Here is a 21,296-nt window from a genome sequence, read left to right on the forward strand (position 1 = left end):
CTTCCCTCCCCACTTCCCAAACTCCCCCCCCCCCCCAAACCGGAAATTGTAAAGTTCATTTTCAATATAGTGTCTTGTACATCTCATTGTTACAATGGGTCAACCTGTTTCTCTGGAGAGAAACTTCTCTGGAGAAGTCTCCAGAGAAGTCTGTTTTTAGTTTTTAATTCACTTATTAATGGGGTGGTTGTTTCTTTGAAGATTTGTTATTGGGGGCATATTCTTGATAAGAGACCCTTGTCTGTTGTATGGCTAGTGAAGATTTTTTCCCAATCTGTGGGCTTTCTATTTTTTCTTAGTTGCAATGCCCTTTAGAATGGCCATTATCAAGAAAACAAATAATAATAGATGCTGGTAGGGATGTGGCCAAAAGAGAATGCTACTACACTGTTGGTGGGAGTGTAAACATATACAATCCATCACTCCTTTCATAATGAAATGGAAAGACCTGGAAATAATCATGTTAAGTGAAGTAAGCCAGACCCAAAGAAACATAGGCTGCATGGTTTCCTTCATTTGTAATAACTAGTATATGTCTAGGATAGTCCTAGTAAAGGATCACAACAGCTTAATAGATATGTACATATGAGCATATAAGATGATGCAAAGCGAAATGAACTCCAGGATATGGAAACAAGAGTTTTTTTTTAATGTGCTGTGTGAATTTATTTCTTCTGTTTTTGTTTTTTTCCCTTTGGTTTATCCTGTTATCACTGTTTTTTATTTTGGTACCCTGTGTCTTGTATATGTGTTTATTTGATTTGGGGAAAGGAAAGGAAATAGCAAAATGGTGATGTAAAGGATAAAGGGTGAACTAATATAACAGTGATATTCACAAGACACTATGTTGGAAATGAACTTTACAACTTGGGGGTGAGGGGAATGGTGGAGGAGGGAAAGCAGGAGGAAATGAGGGAGTGGGTAACACTGCTCAAGAAATGTACTCAACACCTTATGTATGTAACTGTAACCCTTCTGTACATCACCCGTACAGTAAAATAAAATAAAAATAAATTAAAAATATTTGTCCCTCAACTTTCTAGAAATTTCTTTTAGTATTTGATTTGTGATTTCTTTTGTTTCCCCCCTTCAGTCTTTATGGAGTTTTATTGCTTATATCTCAGATCCAGAGCTTCCTCTAAATTTATCCTGCTTTAATATCTATCTTGCTTTGCTTTCTGAGAGACTTTCTTATCTTGAACCTTTCCTTGAGACTTTCATTTATGTTGTCATCTTTCAATAACACTTTTATTTTGGTTGCTGAGGTGTTTTCTTTAACTATATAACATCTGCTCCTGTACTGTGGTTATAATATCTTATCTCTCTGAGGATACTAATAATACTTTTATGAAGTTTTCTTCCTGTATAGTTTCTTGCGAGTTACTTTTATTCAGTTTCTTTGTTCTGGTCTTAGTGGCAGGAATCTTCCTGTGTCAACTTGGTTAGGTTACTGGTGCCTAGTTCTTTGTTCAACACTAGGGTAGATACTATTGTAAAGGTATTTGTGGATGTGTTAACATTTGCAATCACTTGTCTTCAAGGAAAGTATATATTACTCTCCATAATGTGGTGTGCTTTATCCATTCAGCTGAAGGACTTACGAAGAAAGAATTCTGTCTTGAGACTGTAACATTGAAGAAATACTGCCAGTTGTGTGGATTTTTAATTGAAGAGTATAAAATAAAATCTTACGTGAATTTCCAGCTTGCCAGACTGCCCTACAAATTTCAGACTTGTCAACTTTCAAGTCATGTGAAGGAAATTCTTAAAATAAATCCTACTTTCCCTCCATGTATATGTATGTGTACGTGTATGCATGTGATGTATATATGGGGAGAGATTGTATGTAATATATCAATATCATATATATTTATATGATCTCCTATTGTTTTTGTTTCTCTGAAGAACCCTAACATTATCTGTCTTCCCAGTTAGAGAATTTTCTTGCTTCCCAACCCAATCCTTAATTATAATGCATATTGAAGAGTGAGACACCAGGCATCTAGGCATCCGATGGGAATTCTGAGCACACAGAAGACTGAGGCAGCACCTTTGGGTTGTTCCATCACCCAAGCAGCAAATCTTTTTGTCACCATCCCCCTGAGAGGTTATGAAGGCATGGACCGAGCACTGGTAGCTGGTGGTAAAGGATGAGAGGTGGCTGTGGTGTCAGCATCTAATACTCCCAAAGCAGCTTAGTGCCAAGTGCTCTCCAGCTCTCCAGTCCCAAGTTCTTACATTTCAGTAGCACCTGCAGGACTTGCTCAGGTGTGGGGAAAGCACGTACGTGGCAGAGGAAAAGTGGGAATCAAGACTGGCTTTGCCTGCCTCTTAAACAGCCTTTTGAATAATTCGTATTTTTAGATTTGTATGGCTTGGCTATTATTTGTGTTCACAAAGGTGTTAGCAAACTTGATCTCCAGTGTGGAGTCTTCAAGACATGGTAAGACCTTTAAGAAGTGGGGACTGGTGAGATTTTAGGCCATTTGGGGATTAGAGTATTTTTATGGGACCTCAGTTGTACCTGGCTTCTGTCCTTCAATATGTCTTTCTCCAGCACATATTCTTGTTGTTATGCCATTTGCTCTGGGCTCCTCACCAGAGCTGAGCTGATGCCAGTCCTATGCCCTTGAGCTTCTAGAATTGTGAGCTAAATACATTTTTTTGAATAAGGTTCCAAGCCTCAGGTATTTTTCTTTTTCTTTTTTTTTTACAGTAACATAAAATGAATTAATACAAAGTCTTTCCCTCTATCATCTTCTTTTCAGAAGTGACTAATGCTTCCAATTTCTGAGTCTTTTGTGGGACTCATTCCAAGATTTTATTTCTGCCAGTTACAATTAAGGTTTTGAGAGTGTTTCTTCTCTCTGCCTTACTATCTACGTCTTCTCTTTTCTTTACTATCTTTCGTACAATCAGACTCTCACCTCATACTTGTTTTGGCATTATCTGTGTTCAATTGTCCTCACTTCCGTGGCCTATGACTTGCTAAAGGCCCTTTCCTTCTGTGGTGGTGGCACTGTGACATCAAGGCTGATGAGACTTTACTTAGAAGAACCACCCTCACTCTTACTTAGAGAGACCTGTGAGGGTAGTCAAGTGGTTAGCTACTGATGTTGGAACGTTTCAGACTTATTTCTATAAATATAAGATATGTAAACATCTATAGATGACAGCAGTGTGTGCTCCCAAGGATGTGACTGAAACTGAATTACTAATGGGTTTCATCAGGGAAGGCCAGCTGAAGTCTGTGGGCAAGAGGCTGTTGTCTGAAGTATGCATGCCTCAAATTATGCTGACTTAGGACTTTTTTTTTAATTTGGAAAGCTACTTTATTGGAATTGTTGACAACAGTTGGGACTGAGAAAAAATTGTTGGCCAGGATGGCGTGTCACTTAAAGATAGAATAACTTGTGAGGATAAACTACATGCTATTTTAGACTAAAGGGGGAGGAAGAGGAGTCATGCCATAAGAGTCACACATGTAGGGATAGAAGGGGAGGGAAGTTAGGAAAGGACTAAGAGTAGTAAACTCTCTAGCTACTGTTTGCAAGCCTTGGACAATTTTTTAGATATAACTATGTCAGAAGCACCTGGGAGGGGGGCTATCTAGAAACCACGGACATTTGAATCACTATCATGGAACAGATTTCTTATCTGATGGGTGAAAGGTGATTTGATGTTTCTGTCCCTTGGAAAAATCAGAATTTAAAGTGAGACATTACCTCAAGTGGGTTCTTTCATTCACAGATAGTAAATCTGTCATAATATACCAAGTGATCTGATACTTTCGTTCTATGAAAGAAAAAGAGAAGGCTCCCTAGCACTCCTACCCCATGACTATTTGAGGGGTTTCATGTCTTATTCCAGAATTTATAGCTAGTAAGTGATTGACTTTGAACTCAAATCCTGGCTTTCTGGTTTTCAAATCTTACTACAAGACTGTGTTGGCACTAGAACATGTCAATGAGCCAGAGCTCACTACCTGCCAGCAATGAGAAGGAGGTGTTTATAATTATTTCCCATAGCTCTCAAGGAAGCAGACAAGTTCTGTAACAATGGATGATTTCAGACACACGCAAATAGCATGATTTAAGTCTCTACTCATTCCAAGCATTGTCCTATTTGCTATAACTTAGAAATAAAGGTAACAGAATTCCAAGAGATAGACAGAAGTCCACAAATAAGATTTATAATTTGGTAAATATGAAAGAAAAACTATAATTTAAAAAGTCATCTCAAAGGCAGTAAGACGAGTAAATCCCCAACCCCCTTTGGATGGCTGAACAGCAAAGAAGTTAGTAACCAGAACAATAGCTTATTCTGTGATAAAAATGTTCAGAACTTTCTATGTATGTCATTTAATTCTGGCAACAAGTGTGTGCCATAAGGGCTATTATCATAGTTAAAAAAGATGTCTTTTGCAAGGTTACCTATGGCCGTGAGCAGCAGAGGCACAGTATACCAGATCTCAGATTTTAAAAAGGAAATGGTCCTACTAGCATTGAGATACTTGTACAAAAAAAGCCATAGCTGCTTTGTCTTCAAGTCTTGGCAAAATGAGATGTGTATTTTTAAGCCTTGCCTCAAAGCTGTGTTCCCATTTACAATCCTTCTAGTTATAGCAGATACAGATGGCTTTGAAGTCTGGACCCAGACAAACTTAAAAATGCTTTCTCCTTTCCTTACTCAAAAGAAGAACATTGCAAAACCTACTACACGCAAAAACAGAAGTGGAATTAACCATTAGAGAGTGAAGTTGAGCTGTGCTGTTGGATAATCAAGATAATCCCCATCTCATTCTTTTGACTTAGTTGTCCTTTTCCGATCCAATTCATTCAGGTAATGACCTCTACCTCCTGCTCTGCTTGCTGATGCAGGCAAACATCATTCTGATCAGGTTTGGTGGCCTTGATAAGGAAACATCTGTCTGCTGCACAGACGTGGAAATAATGACAAATGTGCAGTGAGCACTTGTGATCTGGAGTGGGCATCAGCCACCATGCTTGTTAAATTACATATTTCATCAGAAGTACCAGGACCCGACATGATGTATGGAGGTGTGCGTGGGTGAGGCTGTGGAGGCCTGTTCATATCAGTTCTGTCTGTTACTCACAATCAGCTCATGTCTCAAGTGCCTGCCTTCTATGAACTTCCTTATCATTTTTCTGATAAATGATACTCACTCATTTTCACCATGTGTAGTACACAAACATTAGATACTTTACTGCTGTAATTATTAAAATTACTATGGTTTCTTTGTTATTCATAAACCAGTGATTGAAAATCACTGCAGGTTTTTTTAAACTGATTTTGTCTGAACTGGGAAATGTTTAGACTTCTAGTCCATACAAACTTCAATTATTTGAGAGATCTTGGGGTTCCTTATCACATAAAATGCTAATCACAAGTGAGGACCAGCTCAGACTTAGTCATTGTCTGACCATTTCTAATTTTAGTCATTCTAACTTTTCTCTCTCAGCATGTGTGGTATAGTTAATACCTTTTGACTTTGCAAAATGAAAACCTTTGAAGATGAGAACTGTGAAACTTCCCAGGAAAGCCGGCTTGCTGTTCACATATCATATATTGAGCCAGACCTTTCATATTTTCTCTGAGGTCTGAAAACCTTTAATGTGTTAGCAACATTGTGCACACAATAAATTCTGATCCTCTAGTATGTTCTTCTGTGCCTGCACATAACCCACTTTAGAGTTTTAGGTCTTTTTTTTTGAGGTATCTAAAATTATTAATGCTGTAACTCAGAGGATTTCCTAGGTCCAAACAAACAACACCACAAAAATAGAATAACTAAGTATTTAGAAGAAAACCACTTGGGAAAAGTTTTATGTAACTTAACCAAATATTCTCCCAGTTATTCTCTAGCAGTTCAATTCCTGCCTTCCTCTCCCTCTACTCAGCTCACAGAGCATATGGGGGCATGTAGCTTGACCTTAAGAGGGATTGGGTAGACATTCTTATTCTTGTTCTTGAGGAAGTGCCCATGGCACATCAATATTCCTGACAGGAGAATGCTGCTCTAGCTGCTCATATGATGTTCAGTTCCTGAAAGTCCAGTGTCTTGTTTTCTTCTGGAACTCAGTGACCAGCATGCCTGCTAATATGGAGTTACTAGGATTCCTGAATATCAGTACTTCACAAACTTGGATGTGAATATACCCCACCTTGGAGACTTGAGAAAAATACATATGCCTGACTTCTGCTTTTGCAGATTCTGATTATTCAGGGTTGGATCTCTCTGCCCCAGTGAACTTTTCTTGGCAGTAAGTTCAGGAGTGTGCAAACACAATCTGGTTACCTAGCAGATGTTCCTCTAACACGGATGCTGAAAATGGAAGCCACTAAACAAATGGATGTTCTTTTAAAATTAATAATCATAATCTTCTATCACATTCTTATTTTAATAAGGTGATCTGAAGCATTTTAAAACTGCTGTTTGCAGTAGGAGAAGAAATGAATTAGATTACCTAGATTTTAGAGCAATTCAGAGACAAGAAATTAGGAATCCTGAGTTTGTGGATATGCCCAGGGTTACTGATGTTGCTGGTCCTTGGAATGCACTTGGAGTAGCAACAGGTGAGAGAATGTGTTGGGGAAGGCCACAGATCTGTGATTAAGTCCTTACTCTACTGCTTCATCAGCTGTGTGATGCTAGGTTACTGACTCAACCTTTCTGGCCTTTTTCTTATTTTCTTTCTTTCTTTCTTTCTTTCTTTCTTTCTTTCTTTCTTTCTTTCTTTCTTTCTTTCTTTCTTTCTTCCTTCCTTCCTTCCTTCTTTCCTCTCTCTCTCCCTCTGTGTGTGTGTGTGTGTGTGTGTGTGTGTGTGTGTGTGTGTGTGTGTGTGTGTGTGTGTGTGTGTGTATACTGGGTCTTGATTGAACAGAGAGCCCACGGGCTCTCCTTTAGCTTTTTCTCAAGACTGGAGCTCTACCACTTTTGAGCTCCAGCTTTATTTCTGGAATTTGGGAGGCTAATGTGATATTAATGGATTTTTCTGTCTGGACTGGCTTTGAATTACAATCCTCAGATCTCAAACTTCTGAAAAGCTAAGATTACAGGTATGAGGTATCAGCACCCACTCTAGCTTGTTTATCTGTAAAATGGGAGTGGTGGGTGGAAGGGATAAATAGTACCATTCCTAAAATATTGTGAAAATTAAGTGTCCTAGTTCACAAACATTTGCAAGGCATGATTTATCACAGTTTTTAGTGCACATTGAAGATCTGAATAAATAGTGGCTCTTATACTAAAAATTTATCCAATATTTCATTAGAATTTGGTTTTCTAGTCTTATACAAAGATGTCTCAATAACAATTTCATGCCTGGTGACTCCCTCACTACTAGCATTGTTTTATCAAATTATAGCTTAGTCTAAACTATGCTTCCCTTAATAAGCTTGAGCTGAGCACGGTAAGGCATGGAGGACTCTTATTCAGTTTGTGGGTGCCCCTTGAGGGGGTGGTCCCTACCCACTGCTTCTGCAGTGCCGGGGTCAGAATGGGCCCAGGCCATTGCTTCTTCGTGAAAGTTGCTATTTGCAGTTTATGTTTATGACATACATGTAATTTTAAGGTATTACCAAGAAAGAATCTTCCCTCTGTGGTTGACTTATAGAGTCATGTTTACACTCTTATTATACACCAACATTCTGGGCTTTGACTCTTCTGGGGTTCCTATGGCTTGGTTTTGGGGAAGCCACAATTACAACACTGGTCAAAACTGCTGATCGTGCTATTCCAGGATGGTAGATGTGGCTCCCTGACTTACATGCCAAAGGTTTGTTCGGGTTTGTGGTGGTTAGAGCAGAATGCTGAGAGAAAATGCTTCTTACTGTGGGTTGTTATAAATGTCCTGGAACAATGTTCTAGGACAACCTCAGTATGAGATTGGAGCCTGCCCCCAAGAGATCCAATAACCAGTATTCCAGTATTCTTCAGTGGTCAAGAGGATTACTATTAAGAAAAAAACCCAAAACCAATGTATCTTGGAATTTTAGAGCATCACATATCTAAACATCCAGGCAGCTGAAAAATGTTCAAATGCTTAATTTTTTTGCCATCAGCACTGTCATATGCAAGGTGTTACCTCTTAAGAACCTCTTTCTACTTTCTCTAACGCAGATTTCCTCTCTGAATACTTCATGCATTATAGCTTTGATTTAGGCCCACGTCTCTCTCTCTCCCTCACCCCCATTAGATTCCCCTGGCAGCCAGAAGGAATCCTTGAGGGCAGAGCTATTCTTTCAAACTATCACTCACAGCTAAGAAGAGTTTTATTTTAAGTAACCCCATAATTAGCTTCACAGTTTCATAAACATGAAGTAAAGGCCAAATTGTTGGCTCTTCCTAGTCTGGCTTTTTTCCCTCACCTATTTAGCACTAGGGAATTTACAGATAGGATACAAGGACTTTTCAAAATTCCTCCCTTTTCTTCCCCTCTCCCCCATGAACAGAAAACAGGAAAAAGAAAATAGATTCTCTTTCTTATTTTCTTAGAGGTCAAGACCTTATCTCTTTAGTCAGGAAGCAGGACATTACTTCTTCACACATCAGAAGGCAAGAAGACCCTATTAATATTTCTTGGTGAATGCCAAGGAGTTTATTCACCTAGAATTTGGTATTGCTAGACAAAGGAGCCTCACCATGCTCTATATGGGACCAAACTCCAGTGGCTACTGAACTCAGAACCACTGAACTGGGCTTGGGATTGGCATTGGAGGAAGTGCTCTCTATTACATAGAGTACTCTACAGAGTACAATACACTCTATAGAGTATGATATGTAGGCTCTCTTGACTATATAGAGTAGTCAACTTACAAGAAGGGAGATGAATAGATGGAAGTGAGGGGAGGTGCTGTTCCTATTTCAGGAAAGCATGAGCCCTTAGGTACAAACACAATAGTTGAGCTGATACAAGCCTACATGACCTTGGAAGGAAAAGAACCTGCTGTGGAGTCCAATTCCCTAGACCAATCATGACAGGGAGTGGAGAACACAAGGATAAAAGGTTATTTCTCTATGTAGATAAGGCTAGCCCTCAAGAAGAAGACATGTTCATTAGACCATGTAAGAAGTATGCAGTAGGTAGGTCTTTCATGCATGCCAACATTGGTTAAACCAGAAGAGATTTAAAAATGGAGGAAAATCACTGTTTCCCATGTGGATTCTTGTCAGTTGATTAATATACCTGCACTGGGTACTAAGCAAAGAATTTCACTGCAATTTAAAACAAAAACACAGCAAAGAGCAAATTTCCATGCTCTTCCCCCAACCCCATGTGATCAGTGATTATTATCATTATTTTAAAGATAACTCATTGTGGAAACCCATAGCTTTGCCAGCAAAAACAATGTCCTGCCATCGTTAAAAGTATGTTAGAATTTGTAGCTGTGTCCCCAGGATTTGACATGGTGTGGTGTTCTATTTCAACCCAACTTAATTATATGTTCCTTTTATATATTGTAGATGGCTCACACTGGCAGAATTGTTCTGCCTGGTGAAAAACTGGCCATGACTTGCCATAATGGGCTGGTTTATAGAACCACTGAAGTATAGTTATTGCCCATCATTTGGGAATTATGGCACCGTAACAACCCTTTATTTACATATACTGCTGAGACAGTAAAAACAGCAAATAGATTTCTTAAATCGAGACGGCAGGAATTTTCCCCCAGGGTACTCGGCCCTCATTGTGGCCATAACATATGCAAGTCTAAACAACTTTGGTGTCTGTATTTCAGCAGTGCATCATTTCGTGGACAGTTTATAACATTCTAATAATAAAATGGACTCTAAATTTGGAGTTGGGCTTCACGAACATTAGATGGTAATGCACAAAGCAGAATCTCTAAATGATTTGTGAGGAAGGTTTAAATTTGTTAATCTCTACTGCTGAGCAACTCTGCAGAAGGGGTGGGGTAGAATTGGCACGGGAGCTGCTGGGAGGTAGAAAGTCTCAACCAGGAAGATGTCTGACCCAGTTTATCTCGACACAGACAGTGTGTTTAGGTATATATTCGTTTATCTTCAGACTCTAGGTCTTAAGTAATCTTGGTATTTCATTCAAATAGGAACACTATAACTCAGTCTCTCATTCTCTCTCTGCTTCATGCTGGACCTTTGGTGCAAGATATTAGAACAAATCATTATGCTCTTCTTGTTATCCCTCTTCATTCTGTATATATTTTACTTTCTATATACTTGACTTCCTGTTCCTTTCTAGAGTTGTCTGTAGAGTTGTTTTTTAAACATATCATTTAAAAAGCTACCTGGCAAGGCTCCACCCAGTTCTGGGGTGGCAGGTCACCCCACTCTCTTTCAGCTTCTAGTAAGGCTGTATCTAAGCCTGCCCAGCACTTCCAATCAGTGACAGGATTGTGGACTTGCACTGTAACGCGGACTGCTACCCAGCATTCTTCAATGACGGGCTGGTGGCTTATGAAGGCACAACTTAAAATGAGGTCCTGATTGGGGAATGGGTGGCTCAGGCCTGTTTACGTCTAGCTGCTCAGGAGGCTAACCCATGAGGATTGGGTCCACGCATACAAATCAGAGAGACTTTTAGCTCCAGCAAAAAAGAAAAAAAGAAACTAGAGGTGTGGCTCAAGTGGTAGAGCGCCAGCATTGGTTTAAAGCAAAAGAAGCAAGCAGGTGTACAAGGCCCTGAGTTCAAGTCCCAGTACCAGGACAACACACACGAGGTCTGGTTAGAGTGGGAAGGGGAAGGGCGGCTCCCACACCATCACTGAGGCTCGTGGTGAACACCTGACGAAAGTGGACACTCCTGTCATTGTGGCGCACTGGGTCCTAAGCTCTGTGAGCCCCCAGGGTGTGCGCTCCCTTGCAGGAGACAGAGCTGCATGCAGTCCCCTTCCTCCCATGCAGAGCCTGGTGGCACTCACCTCCGGAGGGCAGGCTGGTGCAGCTGCCCCCGTGCTGGCACGGGCCGCGCTGGCAGGCCTCGGGGTAGAGCACGCAGCCCAGCTTCAGCTCGGTCAGACCCACGACCTCGGCGAAGCTGCTGCGCTTGTTCTGCAGAGGCAGCTCGTGGCTGTTGAGCACCACGGAGTCCAGGCAGCCCTGGAAGCCGCCCAGCACCTGCGCGCCCCGCGCGTCCACCAGGCCGCGGACGTGGTCCGGCTGCACCAGCGCGCCGAAGTAGATGGCGCTGTCGGCGCTCAGCGTCTGGAAGTAGAGCGGGGCGCGGCGCCGTTCCACGTAGCTGTCGTCCAGGGACAGGCTGGTGGCGTTGCGGTTGAGCTCCAGGAAGACCGAGTGCCAGCTCCCGTCGTTGACCGCGCGCCCCGAGATGCCCAGAATGCCCGGACCGCTGCCGCAGTCCAGCTGGAACCACAGCCTGCCGTCCACGATCTGCGGGAGGAAGCCACGGCCCAGGGAAACTCGCAGTCTGTTCTCCACCTCGGGCCCACGCGGGCCCAGGGAGACCCAGGCTGAAAGCTAAGGTGGCTCGATTGATGGGGGTACCAGGGCTGGAATTCAGAGCCCCCCACTTCCCCTACCACCACCACACCCCGTGTGCCACCCGTGAATCTCAGAGCATCCTCTGCCCTGGCTGGCTTCACACCTTGACCCTCAGCTCTCCATCCTCAGAGTAGCCAGGTGTGAGCCACCAGCGCCTGGCCTACGTGGTTTGATGTTTACCAACCAGCCCCTCCAGTATCTTAATTGACAAATCTTCCTGTCTCAAGTGAACAAGGTTTATACAGTTTACAAATCACAATTATAGTTAAGAACATTTCTATTCTTTTTCAGTGTTAAAATCCACTGTACTATCTTGTTTAGAGGTCTATTATCTGAACCCCTCTGAATCATTTCCAATATAGGAATGTATTCTGAGAACTCATTAATATTTATTGGGCATTTACCATGTGTTGAGCACTGGACTGTGCTAGGTACTGGGGAGCAAAGCAAGTTATGTCTCTATCCTCCCTGGCTTGTGTTTTAATAAGACAGTTGACCATATGTTAAATAACCACACATACACACATACTCCCCAAGTAAATTCATGAGACTATATTCTGAATGGAAGTGAAAGAGGCTCCATAGGAATAGACATTTCCAAGGGCCCACTTCAATATGTATGTTGGGCTTCAGACCTGCTCTACATTAAATACTAGCGTTATTCTTAAACCACAGTCCTTTGGTATGCACTTAACATTTAGATAAAAGATACCTCGCAAAGTGCTTAGGGATTGGCTCTGCTTAGAATGTATTCATATTTAACAACATCTGGCATTTTCCAAACATCTTCTGGTGAGCTGTCAGGGCCTGGAGATCTGTCTAACCCCTGGTCTCAGTGCTACAATAGGAAGGGCCTGCTTCCTTTGGGGAGGGCAGCCAGCTTGCTCTCCCCAAAGGGCTAGACCCAGGGGACATGGTGCACAGAGAGGGACTATGATGTGCTATTGAAGCATACTGGCTGGCTGGCTTCCAGAGACCTCTTGGGTAGGGATTAATCCTTTGCAGAGACCTAGGTCCAACTGCTGAGGAGGTGGCCTGGCCTCTCCTTTGTGATTCACCCTTGTGTGTATTTCTCAGATACTTGGTAGCTTGCGGATCATGGGAATCAGAGATAGACCATTGTCTAGCCCGGCTTCTATTTGACCATAAAGAGATTCATAGCCAGAAGTTGAGTGGCAAAAGCTGCTTTCCTGACCCGTGTCTATGGCCAGCAACAGGATCCTATGGAAGCCAGTGCTGGAGTGTGTAAAACGGGGGACTCGTGGTTGCTGCTGAATCTGCTGGCAGTTGCAGCTCTGTGCAGAACACAGACATTAGTCAAGAGAAGAAAAGACAAAGGAAAGCAAAGAAAGTGACAAGGCTCCAACCCTCCAGATCACTAGGAGCAAAGGAATTCCTTCAAATGGGTTGAAAGTTCTTTGCAAAATGTGCTCCTGGTCGACTCACCAATGATCACAGCACCGGCTACTCTCACAGGCACAGTATTGGTCTCTCCTGCAGCAAGTTCCACAGTCAAATAATTCACATATTTGCCTTTATAACTCTCATCTGCACATAGCGTTCATGGCACAGAAACACAGCACAGGCAGGGGGCAGAGCCCTGGAAATTTAGGAATGCTAATCTAATTCAGGCTCTGTCCTATGCTGCCCAGGACTCTGGGAAGAATGCTGGCCCTCTCTGGGTTTTGGATTCGAGACAGAGAGAATGACTCTGGCTTCCTTTACAAGGGTGCTATGTCCACTGTAGACTGGATGGCCACATCACTCACTGACGTGTGTATTCCCCTCTGCCATGTCCATGTCTGGATGTGAAAGGGCTAGAAACAATTCATTTCCAGAAAACTTTCACTTATCATCTGATGCCATTTTTATTTATTTTTTGATCAACAAAACAGACTGGATACTGTTAATCATCTAGAACACTTACTCTGTGATAAGGCCTAGATAATATCCACATTTATATTTCAATACCAGTAATAAAATGGTGAAATGTGACTCTGGAGATGCCCTTCTTTACCATAGCCCATCTGCTATTTTGCCTTGATGCTACAAAATGCTGTCCCTGGTCTATCATGGAAAAGCTGGTGAAGAGGTGATGAGTTACAGAAGCTTTTGCAAAAGGATGTCCAATCACTCTGCTTCTCAGCCCATTCCCTTCACCCACCTCTACATCTGTCTCTCAATAACCAAGACCTGGTGTGGCTTTCCTGTGTTCATACACATCAGAGTTTTTTAACTGAAGAAAATAAAATGTTCTTATATTAGTATTGAGCAGAATTGGATTTCCTTTTATTTCTGAAAGAGGGAGAAAACAAGGGAGGGGCTAACAGTGTTCCAAAGAAATGTACTCATTACCTTCCTTACATAACTGTAACCCCCTGTTCATCAGCTTTAAGATGAGATTAAAAAATCTCATTACAAAAGAGCCAAGTGGTGCAAATTTATACCCTTACGTGTTTGTGTTTCCTGGCAGTGCTGGGGAGTGAACTTGGGTCTTTCAGATTCTAGGTAAGTGCTCTACCACTGAACTACATCGCCAGCTCTAATTCTCACTTTTATTTTTTAATAAACAGAAATTATTTGGAAAAAAAGAAATTATTTGGATCTTCACAAGGAGTTTGGAGTTAACAGTTTTGTTTACATGACACACTAGAATCCTGACACCTTAAGTTACCTTGTAAAAAGTTAATAATCTTGCAGTTTTACAGGTACATTATGCCCGAGAGAGAAAGAAAACACTTTGTTCTTTTCATATCTAAGTCTCCTCATCCTGGAAAAATATACTCTTCTTATATTTAGGCTTTTTTTCTTGCCTTCAGAATACTCTTTCTAGTTTTAAAGGATGAAGCTTCTCGAATCACAGGGCAAGCTATTTTAATAGAAACTGAGGTATGCATGAAGTTGTAAAAAAAATAAGTAACAATGAAACTGAAATATTATTCTGGATAATTTGTTCAGTGACATGCATAATTCAGAGAATGTTGCCCTAATGTTATAAAATTTTTACATCTTTAGGGTGTACTTTAGTGGTGTGCTTTACTCTAGATCATCCATGTCTTGGAGCTTGGGAAACAAGTAATCAGAGCTGTAAAAAAAAAGCAAGATTTTGAGTAAAAGTCAAAATGCTGGTACAAAGTCTTGCTGCTTTAGATCCTCAATGTGTAGTAGATCCGCCTAATGCAGTATTATCACAGGTTTTGTGAGAGAGTTGTTCAATATTCTTTGAAAGGAGACTTTTGAGAAATCTATTTTCAAAACTGCCTTATGAGCAATCTAGCACAGACTACATGCCCCAAAAGTACATCTTGTAGGAATAAATAAATATATGGATGGTCATCCCAGCTTTCTGAATCTTTTCTTTTAATAAACTTCCATAGCTCTTCCAATCTGCTTGCTTGTGATGCATATACAGATCCACTATTGATTAGACATCACTTTAAGCAAATCAACAAATCTCTATAAGCCTCACTCTCCACACAGGCAAATATAAACACCTACATGGAGGAGAATGAAATGCAAAATTGTATGTCTGAGAGAAAGTGTCTTATTAAATGTTAAATATTTTATTATTACTACAAAAGGCATTTACTTTAAGTTCAGTCACTTTTCAGTGATATTTTTATATGTATCTCGACGTATTTTTATATGTATCTCTGACACTCCCATGTGTCAGGGTAAATGTTCTTGATATTGTTTGGTCTATGTTGGAAAGATCTAGACATATCAAGTGGGCTGTCATGCCTTTTAGTTTTGTAGTCTCAAGTTAGCCATCTCCAAGAACAATCCAAATAAAACCTATCATCTGTCACTTTCCTAAAGATAAAGCACTTCATATTCCAAATTAACAACCAAGGTCTCCTTCTGTTTTTTTCCATATTGGAACCCAAACACTGACATGTAAAGAAAAAGTCTACAGTTTCAGTAACTTCTCCTTACCTCTCTTTCTGGTGACCTGATTTGTTTCTTTTGTAGGCAAGGGAATCTCAGCCAGTGTTTACACTGTTGCTTTGGCTTTCAGGAAATGTAGAGTGATATTGTGCTCAATTGAGGTTGTGCCTCTTTCTTGATCTTGGTTTTTAGATAATGGCATTTTACCCTTCTGAACTTTATTGGTTGACTTTGAACCTTTTATTTTTATCCTAATGGTGTTTGAATTTTAATTACATTTGGGTGTTTACGGATAGCCCTAAATTTCTTTTGCAAGGCAGGTAGAAGATCAACGGTTATTTTATTGCTGCTGAGAGACAGTTACTTCTATCCATGAGGGTTTTAATTTCTTGAGGCCTTCATGAAATTCTTTAATTGTCTTCAAGGAGTAGCCTTGACCCTACTTCTTGTCCTAAGTACTTTTTTCAAAGAATATGCTCTGATTGGGAAAATGTAAACAATTGAGAGGTGCAATTTAAATAAAGCATTTTGGCTTAGTCGTTGAACAAAAGTACAAGGCACACACTATTACTCTAGCCAATGAAATGAAATCTTGCATGAGGCTGTAAATGTTAAGCAAACGGATTCAAATCCCTTATGTGGTATTGCTGGCAACTGTAGGTGAATATCTATGATAGTTCAGTACAGCTGGGTCCAGCTTTGGGCAAATTCAACATATGAAAAGCAAACTAACAGAACATACAGAATGGAGAAGGGGGTGTGAGAGTCATATAAGGGGATTAACAGATGTGGTCTTTCAAATAGCAAACGTCCCTAGTTAGAATTCCACTTACAGATTTTCAATTTACACAGTTTTTAGGAACACTTGTTTTGTGAAATATAATATATCTTAGGGGAGCTGCCTAAGAGGTTTAATTATTCTTCTTTCCCATCCACAGGGATGCACACAGTTTAGACAATGCCTATGAGGTGTCAAGTGACAAGCTCCATTGTAGAATCAAGCCTTTTTAAGTCTAATATTTTTGTCCTCTCTCAAAAATTAACATTCCATACAGATTTGCTAATAGAAAGCATTTCTGCCACCAGAAGAGCACTGGAGCTTGAAGGAGAAGAGCTGAGATCGATGAGACGCAGGCTGAGGCAGGTGAAGTTCCAGCTCCAAATGAGCAGTGCCCTTCCGTTTCCTGCATCTGCATAGAGCCAACCTGTCTGAACTGAGAAAACCTTTCTGTGCTAATCCAGGTTCTTTCTGGAAGAAGAGGGAATTTTTTTAAAGCCTTAGGTTTTTCCTTTTTTAAAAAATTCTTTTCTGTGAGTAGCATCTATTTCTTTTTTGTTTTTGTTTTTGAATTAAGCAGAAATTTGATTTCCAAGCTCGTCAAAGATTATTATAGTCTTCTTCTAAAAGTATCCCAAAACTAACTGAAAGGCACATCACCCATGTGACATGGAGAATTATTTTAGGTTATAATATTTTCACTATTGCTGCAGTACTTTTGTATTAAGACAAATAACCACCCTTACCACTAAATATACCAAAATACACCTTTCATAAGTGAAGTACTGGTTTTGCTATATCTGGAATATTATGTATGTTTTATTTACTGGATGTTTACATTTAGGAAGGAAAACGTTTTTGTTTATTAAAACAACTGCGTATTTGTAAGGTGTTCCTCAGACTTTTATACTCTAATAAAATTTGTTCTTTTCTTATGAATTTACAGTTACTAAATAAAATTCAGCAGGCTAAATATGCTTTACTAACCCAAAGAGTACCATCTATTTCAAACCTACTGTTCTCCACAGAGCTTCTCTTACTTTCTTTTAAAACCTTGTTTTTTCACTCCCCAGCTGAAATGATTCTCAGAATGAAGTACATACAGATAATGGGAGAGTCCACATAAAAATGAGTCCACTTTTAAACCCTGATTTTCTGCTCATCCCTCTGGTCTCTAAGTGGGTGAGTTAAAGTCTGTAACAGTTGAGAGAAACCACTGGCATTGAACGGTCTCCGTATTTCCTCCTTTCTCACCTGGTTTTCATGTCAAGGGCTTGGCCATCTGTTCTACTTAGATATGGTATATCAAACAATAAAAGGAGAAAAGCTAGAAAAATCCTAGCTAAGCTAAACCTTGGGCAAAAGATAGATTTCCAATTTGGAGAATGTTCATGTGGAGGGCATTTTCTACTTTGCAGTCAGCTCAAACCGTGACCCCATGGGAATAGCATCAGCCGTAAGAGTCTCAGCTGCCATACCTTTCACCTCACTCAGGAGCTGAATCAAGCTTCTAAATGCTCCAAGTGTGATTTTTTGACAAAATCAGTTGTGACAAGGTGGAGGGTGATGGTTGCATGGGGATTGACAGCATGCAAGGAGTCACTGGAGAGTGAGTGGTGACCTTGATACTTGTTAGTTGTGCAACCTTGGATAAATGACTTAAACTGTCTTTTCCTTTTTTTTTGGGTGGTACTTTTGTTGTTCTACCGCTTGAGCAACACCACAGACCTTTGGTGTATGTTTTGGTTTTGAGAATGAGCCTTACCATCTTTGACAAGGCTGGCATTTAACACACCTCCTCCTCCATCTTACTAGCTGGGATTATAGGCATGAGCTACCCTACCTGGCTTGCTGTTATTTTCTTGCTGTTATCAAATGGAAATTTTAATATATAACAAACTTCTAGTGAATTTAAAATAAAGAGGTGCCAATAAAGCAGTTCACAATTATGCTGAGGTTTTTGTGAAGCACTAGAAGCTGTGTTAAGATGTCAGATTTGTTCTAAGAGAAATCTGACTGTGTGAGGAAGGGTTTTGAAGTGGGGAAATAATTTAAAAATTGTGTTACTTGGGTCATGATAGGATATGCTGTGTCCTCTATACATCTCCAATTTACTTACTGACCTCAGAGAGAAAGGTTAGAGCTGTGTGGGTGAGGATCAGGTGGAGCCTGGTAAAGGATCACCTCGGGGAAGTGTTAGGAGATGCTTTCTAAGGACCTGTTGAATGATTATAGCTCAAAAGAGGCAAGTCTTTGAACCTGCTTTAGAGGGGACTGCTCAGTCTCTACGAGGAAAGGGAGGCATCGCCCACTTCTGGTTTTGCTGCCGCCCCACTCTTCACTGTCAAGTCTGTTCAAAGCCAAAATGACTCCAGTAGCCCCTGCCCAAGAGCCAGAAAATTCGCATAAAAACGGACTATAGGGAAAAGCCAGTGGAGTGTGCATACCTTCAGGATTATGCAGGGGTTTGCTTGGGTGTACATGATAATCCCATTGCTTTGTAGGGTTCTCAGACGCAGAGCTAGCTTAAAGTCCTCTTCTTTGCTGTCTTCAGAAAGTCGGTACTTGATGTAACTGTTTCCCGCGAAGCTGAGGGAAGTGTGCCCTGGAAAGACCATTCCAAGAAGACATAGGTTCTCTTAACATCTAGAAATGAGCAGGGACACATGAAATCACCCAACAACCACTAAGCAAATTGATTCAAGACCATGGGAAGTTATGGAATGCATTGAGGAAAAACCAGTTATATTTAAAGAGTAGTTTTCCATTTCATGTCACATTCTTAACTTAAAAGTAAAAGCCAGTTGCATGTATACACACACACACACACACACACACACACACACACACACACATATGAATGTGCACAAATACACACTGGTCAATGTGTGTGTGTGTACTGACAATTACCATAAAACTCTTAATTTCCCATGTAAATTCTATTATTTGTATTTTTTTAAGTATCAGTAGATTCTTACCTCCCATTATAGAAAAAGTTTAGCAAGCATGTATTTTGGTATAACAGGGTAAAAGTAAAGAGGAAATAAGAATGGCCAATGGACACATAAAGAAATGCTCATCCTCTCTAACCATAAAAGAAATGCAAATCAAAACAACATTGAGATTCCACTTCACCCCAGTTAGAATGACTAATCAAGATCTCTAATAACAACAGAGGCTTGAGGGGATATGGACAGAAGGAAACCTTACTGCATTGTTGGTGGGAGTGTAAACTTGTTCAACCGCTTTGGAAAGTAGAATGGAGATTCCTTAAAAGACTCCACATAGAGCTCCCCTATGATCCAGCAATCCCACTTTTGGGAATTTACCCAAACGATCACAAACAAGACCATACTAAAGCTATCAGCACGACTATGTTTGTTGCAGCATTATTTTCCATAGCTAAGATATGGAACCAACCCAGGTGCTTCTCGGTAGCTGAAAGGATCAAGAAAATGTGGTATATATACACAATGGAATTCTATGCCTCCATCAGAAAGAATGACATTGCCCCATTTGTTAGGAAATGGAAAGACTTGGAAAAAATTATATTAAGTATGCCAGGACCACAGAAACATAGGTTCTATGGTTTCCCTTATTTGTAATAACTAGTATATGTCTGGGACAAGCAGAGAACATCAGATAAGATGATGTTAAACAAAATGAGCCCCATAATAGGGACACAAGTGTTTTTTTCTTGCTTGCTATTGTTTCTAATGTATTTATACCATGTGATTTTTTTTGTTGCTTTGTATGTCCCTCCCCCACGGTATAGCCCCTGTTTTCACTGTATTTGATGTTGGTAAAATTTGGGGAGGGGATGGGAAAAAACAAATAGTTTAAATAGAGATACAGATGCAACAATGAGATGTACAAGATGCTATGTCGAAAAAAGAACTTTACAATTTAGGTGAATGGGGTGGGGAGTGTAGTTGTGGAGATGGGAGGAAAGGGATGGTAGGGGAAAAACAAAGAGGAGGCAACAATGCTTGATAAGAAATCTACTCATTACCTTGCTCATGTAATTGTAACTCCTCTGTACAGTATTTTCATAATAAAAAACTTATACAAAAGAAATGTATTCATTATCTGACTTTTGTAACTGTAATCCCTCTGTATATCACCTTTCCAATAACAATAAAAATGTATAAAAGGAAAAAATGGAGAAAGACATTTCCTACTCTCCATGCGAGGGTGCCAGCCAGTAGTTCAGACCCCAGCACTGTCAAAAAGAAAAAAAGCAAAACAGAAGAGCACTTTTGCATCTCTACCTTGGGTCAGCATCACTGAGGCATTCTGGAACTTTCAATCCCATAAAACAATGGACAACAACAAAACCATTATTAAAGAATGTCCATGTTCTTCAAGTGTCCTAACATAATAGCCGACTTATGTCATTTTTACAAGTGTTGAAAAAGATAACAGTTATAAATTCATATGAGACCAAGCTCTAGTCTGCTTTCTGACCATTAACTACACAGTGACCCTTCCTAGACTGTGTGGTCCATCCTCATTATTGAATTCTTAGTTTACCATCTTTATTTCTTACTTTATGTTTCAGCACATAAAGTAATAGCCTCACTAGAATAAAAGATTGAAAGCACAGGAATTCCAAATGGGTGACAATCTTGGACAATTTAAAATGTTTTCTATAGAAAAGAGATGGAGATTGGCAGAAAGTAATACCAGATGCTGCAGAACTTGGTTTTATGATTACCTATACATTCATCTATTGTGCGCATATCATATATTAAGGGCATGGTTTGAACTAAGTCTAAATCTTTTGACGACTTAGGCAAGCATCTTGTTTCTCCTTTGCTTCACGGTTTTATTTGCATTTTCAGGAACAGTACTTCTCATTGCAAAGGCTGAATTTCTAAATCTTACTTTAGTAAAGTGCCTTGCACATACAAGTCACATGTATTTTTGATCCACACTATAATTATTATTATTATCATTACTAATAAATATTTCTTGGATTTTGAAACTAGTACCAGCACAACTGTACTTGAAACAGATGTTATCAAAAAAAGAGGATTCTACTGGTACCCCCCCAAAATGAATAATACTATTATTATAGCAAATGGGTAGAGTGTACATGAATTTAAAGAAGTCTTGAATTTGATG

General features: G+C 40.1%; 1 protein-coding gene across 6 annotated transcripts in view; it reads right to left on the reverse strand.

Moving 5' to 3' along the window:
* Fat3 (FAT atypical cadherin 3) overlaps window positions 1–21,296 on the reverse strand; it is a 694,044-nt gene that overhangs the window by 17,635 nt on the left and 655,113 nt on the right. For 5 of the 6 annotated variants that reach the window (XM_069989544.1, XM_069989542.1, XM_069989543.1 and 2 more), the window contains 2 exons: window positions 18,617–18,774; window positions 10,924–11,392 (listed from right to left, as the gene is read on the reverse strand). In XM_069989544.1, the coding sequence (XP_069845645.1) occupies window positions 10,924–11,392; window positions 18,617–18,774 (627 nt within the window). The remainder of the gene's footprint in view (window positions 1–10,923; window positions 11,393–18,616; window positions 18,775–21,296) is intronic. The other variant, XM_069989545.1, reaches the window with a different exon arrangement.

Source organism: Dipodomys merriami, unplaced genomic scaffold, assembly GCF_024711535.1.
Source record: "Dipodomys merriami isolate MVZ:Mamm:240054 unplaced genomic scaffold, mDipMer1.0.p SCAF_38, whole genome shotgun sequence".
NCBI classification, from domain to species: Eukaryota; Metazoa; Chordata; class Mammalia; order Rodentia; family Heteromyidae; genus Dipodomys; species Dipodomys merriami.